Here is an 8,615-nt window from a genome sequence, read left to right as displayed (position 1 = left end):
GTTACTAATTTATTGGGTTGGGCTTAGGAATAGGAATCTTGTAAAACTAGGTTTAGTCTCTTAAACCTAGTATATAAACATACTTTCTCTTTTATGGAGTGATAGCAAATCATAGGGCAATTCATCATTGTGAACGAGAGAGGTGAGGCATATTGAAATAATGACTCAGCTGGACATAGCCCACATTGGGTGAACCAGGGTAAATCGCGCGTGTTATTTTCTTGTTACTATTTGATTTGTTTTACTGTTATTTGTGTCCTGTTGTTGCCTCTATTTCGTCAAGTAGAAACATGGCACAGTCATATTTTGATATTAATCATTTTGAAGATTGAGTTTTATGCTGTTAATTCTCGTGGTGAAGTAATGGTTTCAGGGGTGACAATCGATTGTGGCACAACAAATCATACAGATTTCAGAGAAGCTAGGTTATCAAGAATATTAATTTGAGTATTCTAGTCGTAGAGTCTGCAGAATCTTCATATGCATTGTGGGTAGTTTTGAACAAGACTGCAAAAGACCAATTAAAGAAGACAATGAGGTGTGTGATTATGGAACTACAAGATTCCAAGTTTTGAGGTATAAGCATATATTTTTTATGGTTTAATTGTTTGCTATTGCCTTTTTCTAGATACTAATAAATTCGTGAAAGTTCATCAAGTAGACTGAAGTTTACACCCAAAAGGCAACTTATTAGAAGGAGGGACCTCCTCTATAGTCCAAAACGTCCCCAATTTACTTCCAATGTGGGATCTGCGACTTCTTCCCCACTCAATCCTTGTGATACTTCGTCACAGGTGGGGCTTCCGCTACCTATGACCTTACTCTCGAGTGAATCCACAATCACACGTGGATGGCCCTCTGCATGGCTGCTTAATGAGACAGGAAAGGTCGATTGGGTTTGCAATGATACCACTTGTCAAGGCTAGGGTTTCCCACCTAAAAAGCAACCTATTAGATTGAGGGTCCCTCCTTATAAGCTCAAGACTTCCTAATCCCTTTCAAAAGAAAATATTATTAAACCCTAATAATAATGTCCCTTTCCGTGAAACTCTTTACTAAAAGTATACGCCACAACCAAATAATTGTCTACTTAAAATACCAACCCCTTTCAAAAGAAAAAAAAAAAATTCATAATATTTTAATTAAAAAATATGTATAATGTATTCCATATTTAAAGAAAAATTCTTTGAACCGCCTGAGATATATACCTTTTCTAATAAACCCCTCTCATTCCAAAAATAGCTCTCAACCCCGTGTATCTGTCAACTGTTACACTATGGTTAATGTTAACGGAAAACCGACTCTTTCCTCACTTTCTTCTTCCTTTTATTTTAAATTAATATTTTTTTTCTTTGTTTGTATTTGCTGTAGAGAATGGATTTTAGTGATTTGTGTTACATTTGTGGGTTATTTTTTATTTGGAATTGGATGGGGTAGATGGGTTAGGGTACTGGATGTATTAGTCATTTGGAGTTGGATTTTGTGGATGGGTTTTACTGTTTTACAGTTTGGTGTTAGATGGTGGTCTTTAACGGTGGTGGGGAATGGGGATTAATGTCTTGAAAATGAACTCTTTTAAATATTCGATTGGTGTCTCCTTTGGTTAATTTGCGATTGATAATATAATTTTATTCTTTATTTATTTCTTGAGCTAATTGTCATTTGTCTTCCATGTTCTGTTCATTGAAGGAATCGATTTTGTCTCCATATGTAGACCATTCAGGGTTTTAGAAATAATTTTGATAAAACAAAATTATTAACAATATTGTAATTGAGTTTTATCACATTAGTGGCGTGGGGGCACTGGGGCTGCATCGGGTTTGGTGGAGGGGATTGAACCGGTAGACTTGAGGAAGAAGGCTGACGGCAGGCGATCCAGAGCTATTTTGGATGGATTACGGTTTAGAGTAATTTATTCTGTTTAAAAGTTCGGTAGCAGCTGAAAATTCCGAATGTGCCAATTGAATTGCCTGTATACAGTCAAAGCTTGCGTCTCTATGGTGACTTCTGCACTCTATGAAAGCTTCTGACTTCTGTGTTTAGATCAAAACCCAGAAGAGAAAAGGGAAAAAAGAATGATGGGAAAGAAGAGTGGTTACTTGGTAATGAGAAGTGAACAAGTTAGGAGAGATTTGCTCAGCACTGATGTGCAAGGCTTTGTTGCTGCGAAGAAGCTGGCTATTCATGCCATCAAGCTTGGTGGATTAATGGATTTGGTACCTCTATTCTTGAATGGATTGCCTCTTTGCTGCAATGTTGTTCTCTCTCAATCTGTTGCTGTATTTTGCTTTGACTTTTTTGAATGGTAAAATTTAAGGAGAAATTGAAATATTGAGTTGTGTTACTGGAAACTGACCCGAATTTTTTTCAATATATTAGGATCGATTTTCTTGGAAAAAATTGGAAGGGTGTGTTTTATTGATAGATCATTGAATTAAAGTTGTAGTTCTTTTGCAGATGATGTAATTGCGACTTGAGAACCTTTATGAGATTTAAACTTTGTCCACTTTTTTTTTTTTTTTTGTTTTTTTAAATAATCGGGGTGTCCGGATCAGTTTACGTATCTAACTAATCCGAGAACTATTTGTCTACTTGCTGCAGTTATTGCTGGTCTTGGACCGAACGCATTGGAGAACTAGACTTACAGCATTACTGATCCCTTATATCTTCTTAGTCTTCCTTCGCTAATTTTTGAAATATTACGGTGATTTTCCTTTGGAAGTAGCAACGTTCCTATGACTTCAAAATCCACTTCTTTGGTGTAAAAAGCTTTGCTATCTGGGAGACATTTCAAAATGGATCTCTTTCATTGTTATTTTGCTGCGCCTTTTTTCCCAAGACATTTTCCAGGTAAAAACCTGGTTTTTAGTTACTGTTTTTACTTGATTGTGTTTGAACTTTCTTTTATGATGTGAATAGATGCTTAACTTTTTGAGTTCATCATCTGGAACTTTGCCCAGACGATTATACCGGATTGAGTCTACAAGTTGTTTGATCTCTTATGCATCATATCTTGTACTTAAGAAAGAGATCATAACCTGAAATATTTGGCCATTGTTGTTCTGTAATTGCAGCTTGGCTGGAGAGCCGGGGGCTTTGCTTTTTTTCTGATAGTGGTGGCTCCAGTTTATTTGCAGATACCTTAAGGGACAGCTGGATGTGTGTCGCAATATGTCTTGCCAAGCTTGTTATTTGCTGCAAGAACACTCCGAGCATCGGTGGGGTTCAAAAATTCCTTCACAAAAGCAATGGCATATCAAACTCGGTTGGTATTGTCATTCTATGATCTATCCAGTATGGGCTCTGATAACTGATTCATATAGGCAGTCTCCAGCTGCCTCTGCATTGTTTGAAGTCTGCAAATCTCATGAATTGCCAAAGCTTCTTTATATTACTTGGATTTGAGTATTTGTAAAGAACAAAAGCTGAGATATACCAAAAAAAAAAATATATATATATATTATATATTCTGCATGAACCCTAGTCCGCTTTGAACAGAAGTAATTATCACATTCGATTGCCATTTCAATTTTCTTCTCTTGATATCCGAGGGAAGAAGAATTCGACAGACCTTTTGGTCGAAATTGCAAGTCAATACCATCAATCTTTGATTTTATTATCCCTAAGGTTCATGGAGATCAGCTGCAGATGAGAAAATTTTCAGATAAATCTCCATGTTGATGCTTGTGCCAGTTGAACTCTCTCACATGAAGACCTTCAAAGATTGGAATGTCACCATATCATCAAGTTGTATGCTGATTTATTTTCAAAGCGTTACTATCAGTCCTCCTCTTATTTAAACCTTCTTCTTTGAAATCATCAGATTTAAAGTGATGGTTATTCTGGTGAACACTTTTTTGAGTACTTGTGTATTGTAGAATCTGCAGAATCAGCAGGTCCATTGTGGATGGTTTTACGAACAGGAGTGCAAATTAGACCAATTGAAGAAGACAGTGAGGTTGTGATTATGGAACTACAGGATTCCAAGGTTTTGCATTGTTTTAAAACCCGGACCTGAGGGTAACCCGTTTTGCTGGCGGGTCATGGTTCAACGATCCAACCGGTTAGACTGGCCGATTGGACGATTGTTAGCGAATTTTATTTTTAAAAATTACATATAAATTCTAAATTTTAATATATTAAAAAAACTCCCAAAAGTTCAAACTAATCACTAAATTTTCATTTATTTCAAAATGCCCAAAAAAATACCAATTAATCCCTAAACTTTGACATATTCCAAAACACCTATAAAATAACCAATTTGAAATATTACAAAAATCTCCAAGACTGAACCGGACCGGAGAAGCTGTCGGGTCCTGGTCTGATTGGCCGGTCCGGTTTTTAACAGAGGTTTTTTTGGGTAAAGTTGAAGGCTAAAGAGGGAGATGTGATGAGGTGAAGAATGTTGAGAGTTTGGGCAAAAGAGCCTCTTTTGGGTCATAACTCTTATTTTCCATGGGGGCATTGGTTCATTCTAAAGTCAAGGCAAATTGCAGTAGTTAATGGGGATTATAACAATTTTTTTTTTTTTTTTTTTTTTTTTTTGTAACCACGATGTTTGGGGTCAGTTACGTGCACCTCGACTAATCCTTAGAGAAACACTAATTGTTTTTTTAAACCAAAGTAGGTGTTGGGCTAGCTTACACTCACCTCGATTAGTTCTCAGAAGAATAGCAGTTTTGTTCTCATGTTAGGCCACTTTACGCGTACTTCAACAATTCTTAGAAAAGACCAGCGGAACATACACCTCGATTAATCTCAAGGGAGGATTAGCTCAACAACCCATGTCATGGCCTCCACCTAAATTGCAGATATTCAGGTGGGAAATTAAATCTAAGATCATGCATCTATTTATACTATCCCTAATTTATTCTAACTATCTGGACTACCCATAGATATGTGGGTATTTATAACATGGATGATGGAAGAATTAAACATTTTATAGGCCAATCCTACAATAGTATGAATCCACTGCCCCATGTGGGTGGAATGGTGTTTCGAAGATATTCTTATTAATTAATTGTTTTTTATACTGTTTTATTATAAACTAATTATTATCTTACTTAGAAGAGTAATTGTTTGACTATGTTGCTAACCTTGATCTTATCATAATAATAATAATGTCCCTTTCCTTCCAAACTCTTCAGGCAGAAGAGCTCTCTTTTTGGGTCATAATTCTTTATTTTCCTTCAAAAGTCAAGGCAAATTGCATATACTTTGCGGAGATTAATAACTTTTTTTTTTTTTTTAATAAAACAGAGTATTTGAGTTACTTTACGCTTACTTCGACTAATTCTCTAGAGAGATTAACGATTTTTTTATAACCAAAATAGGCGCTCAAGCCAGTTTACACATGCCTCGGCTAGTTCTCAAGGGAGACTAACAGTTTTTTATATCCAAAATATTTGAGCTAGCTTACGTGCATATCGACTAATTCTTAAAAGTAACTAACGCAACGCACAACTCACTTCACGACCTTCCACTTAAATCATAGATGCTCATGTGAGAAATCGAACCTGATATTATACGTCTATCTACAATATCTCTAATTCGGTGGGGATTTATAACAGAATAAGACTAGCCTTACAAAGAGGCATACAAAGAACCATATAAAGAGACAATCCTTACCCTTAAAATTAATGATTACCTCTCTCTTTCTCTCTCTTTTTTCCTTCTTTTAAAGGTATGGATTTTCTATTTGTATACCTGTTTGTAAGACTAGTATTACTCTTTATAACATGGAAGATGGAAGATAGAAGAATTGAACACTTTATAGGCCAATCCTACAATATCCTACAATAGTATGAATCCACCGCCCCATGTTGGTGGAATAGTGTTTTGAAGATATTCTTGTTTTATTATAAATTAATTATTATCTTACTTAAAACAGTAAGAGTAATTGTTTGACCATATTGCTAACCTTGATCTTATCATAATAATAATAATAATAATGTCCCTTTCCTTCCAAACTCTTCTGGTAAACTTATACACATGTCCATAAGCTAATGTTACCGCCACCAAATAATTGCCGGTTAACGGATTATTTCATATTTTTAAAAGTTCGGTAACAATGGACAACTGTCAGCAATAATGTAGTTCAACTTCCCGCCTCCACGTGGCGGGAAGAAATTTGGATTGGGTCAATTAGATTACGTTGTCTTCACAAACCAACAGTCAAACCTTGCGTCTCTATAGTAAACTTCGCTGCTTGAAACTTCTGAGTTGGGTGTTTAGATCAGAAACCTTAAGAAGAAGAAGAAGAAGAAGAAGAAAAATGGTGGGAAAGAAAAGTGGTTACTTGGCAATGAGAAGTGAACAGGTTACGAAGGATTTGATCAACTCTGATATGCAAGAGCTTGCTGTGGCTGCTAAGAAGTTGGTTAATCATGGCATCAAGCTCGGATTAATGGGATTTGGAACCTCTATTCTTGAATGGATTGCTTCTTTTGCTGCAATGTATGCTCTCTCAATCTGTCTCTTGTTCTGTTGCTTTTAATCTTTTTTTTTTCTGAATGGCAAAATTTATGGAGAAATGGGACTGTTGACCAGAAATTTCATCTTTCAATTCCTTAGTGGATCGATTTTCTTAAAAACCTGTTAGATCATTGAAGGGATTTCGTTTTTATAAATTTAATCTGCTGTGATCATAGAGATAGAATTTGATTGCTTTTAACTTCTGGGATTGTTTGTTTAGCCTCACAGAGGGATTTGATTTGTCTGTAGTTAAAGTCTTTTCTGCTAAACCTTTTCTTCTATGTCCCCTCTGTGATCTGTTACATTTTCATGAAGTTGCCATTGACTCTGGTTATATATATATATATATATGTTTTTCTTATAATATTTTCATCGTTAACTTAAACTGTTTGTTTAATTGCTGCAGTTACCTGTTGGTCTTGGACCGAACGCATTGGCGAACTAACATTCTTACAGGATTACTGATCCCTTATATCTTCTTTAGTCTTCCTTCACTAATTTTCAACATATTCAGGTGATCTTCCTTTTAATATGAAGCACCTATTTCCCATGACTTCAATTTCCACTTCTTTGGAGCTAACAAATTGCTTTCCTATGCAGGGGAGAAATAGGAAGATGGATTGCATTCATTGCTGTTGTGCTTCGCCTTTTCTTCCCTAGTCGTTTTCCAGGTAAAACACTGGTTTTAGTCACTGTTATACTTGATTGTGTTTGAACTGTTATGATGCAGACATATGCTTCACTTTGGAGTTCACCGTGAACAAAATAGAGACAAATACGAAACCAATATAACAGACAAACAAATCACAAACAGTAAAGAGAATAATACGCATGATTTATCCTAATTCACCTAATATAGACTACGTTCAGCTGAGTCAATATTATTGCAATATTTCCTCATTTCTCTCGTTTAATGGGACCCTTGATTGCGTCTACGTAACCCATTAGTGTAAAATTAGTCGACAACTCCAGCACACCAATAGAGATCATTACCCGAATATGTTTGGCTCAGTGTTTATGTCTGTAATTGCAGATTGGCTGGAAATGCCAGGTGCTTTGATTCTTCTGCTAGTGGTGGCTCCCAGTTTATTTGCAAGCACCTTAAGGGGCAGCTGGATTGGTGTGGCGATATGTCTTGTCATCGCTTGTTATTTGCTGCAAGAACACATCCGAGCATCTGGTGGGTTCAGAAATTCCTTCACAAGAGCCAATGGCATATCAAACTCGGTTGGCATTATCATTTTATTGGTCTATCCAGCATGGGCATTGATAACTGACTTTATATAGACACTCTCTCAACCACCTCTGCATTGTTTTGAAGTCTGCAAATGTCATGAATTGCCTTCTTTTACCATTATTTTTGTTATGTTTACAAATTCATTGTCATTGCTATGTTCTGTAAAAATGTGGAAAGGGAACCTTGTTTGAAACTTTCAATCATTCATGTATTATAAGTACTTCTGGGTTCTGGTTTTGTATTTATGCTACTGGTTTTCCGACATGCAACATTTCCCCTTTAACAACTTTAGGAAGATTCAAAATCCTTTGATTCCCTAAATGCAAGATTCAGCCCACCCTTTGTCACGGGCTAGGAGTTTCACACCCAAAAGGCTAATCTATTATAAGCTTAGGACCTCCCTAATACACTTCCGATGTGGGATTCGTTACATTCTCTCCTACCCAATCCTGTGATGCCCTGGTCATAGGTAGGGCCCTCTGCCTACCCGTCCACCTCACTCTTGTGTGGACCCATAATCACACGTGGACACCCCTACGTGGGCGCTTGACAGGACATCGAAAGACAAATCAGGTCTGCTCTAATACCACTTGTCACGGGCTGGGAGTTTCATACCCAAAAAGCTAACCTATTAGGTGGAGACACTCCCTTCATTTATAAGCCCAAGATCTCCCCAATACGCTTCTCATATGGGATTCATTACACCTTGCTAAGCAAGCATGCATATGGGAATGGGCTTGTGTCGGTCTATCTCGATGCATCTTTGAACGTCTGGTGAAAGTAACTACTTGAAACTCACTGTCTCTAATAAGTAACCCTTTTTCAATCTAGTTTCCTCGTTTACCTATAAATTTCTTCAAAATTGCAGGTCTTGGGTTCTCTATATTGATGCATTCTTGACCAA

The 8,615-nt window shown here is 36.6% G+C and overlaps 1 protein-coding gene and 1 pseudogene across 2 annotated transcripts; both read left to right on the top strand.

Annotated features, from left to right (window-relative positions):
• The first annotated feature begins 1,968 nt into the window (after positions 1 to 1,968).
• Positions 1,969 to 7,956, top strand: LOC116108034 (cold-regulated 413 plasma membrane protein 1-like). Of its 2 annotated transcripts, XM_031394315.1 has the most exons (5): positions 1,969 to 2,075; positions 6,291 to 6,456; positions 6,881 to 6,988; positions 7,075 to 7,145; positions 7,508 to 7,956. In XM_031394315.1, exons 2-5 carry the CDS (start codon positions 6,305 to 6,307, stop codon positions 7,759 to 7,761), a joined length of 585 nt encoding a protein of 194 aa, XP_031250175.1. In that variant the 5' UTR covers positions 1,969 to 2,075; positions 6,291 to 6,304; the 3' UTR covers positions 7,762 to 7,956. The 2 variants fall into 2 exon arrangements, with proteins under 2 accessions (XP_031250175.1, XP_031250174.1); XM_031394314.1 differs by lacking the exon at positions 1,969 to 2,075 and having other exon boundaries at positions 6,258 to 6,456.
• Positions 2,079 to 4,018, top strand: LOC116108016 (annotated as a pseudogene).
• Positions 7,957 to 8,615: the final 659 nt, after the last annotated feature.

This window comes from Pistacia vera, unplaced genomic scaffold (assembly GCF_008641045.1).
Source record: "Pistacia vera cultivar Batoury unplaced genomic scaffold, PisVer_v2 Contig551, whole genome shotgun sequence".
NCBI lineage: Eukaryota > Viridiplantae > Streptophyta > Magnoliopsida > Sapindales > Anacardiaceae > Pistacia > Pistacia vera.
Note: the sequence above shows the minus strand (reverse complement) of the source record. Positions and strands in the feature narration are given on the sequence as shown.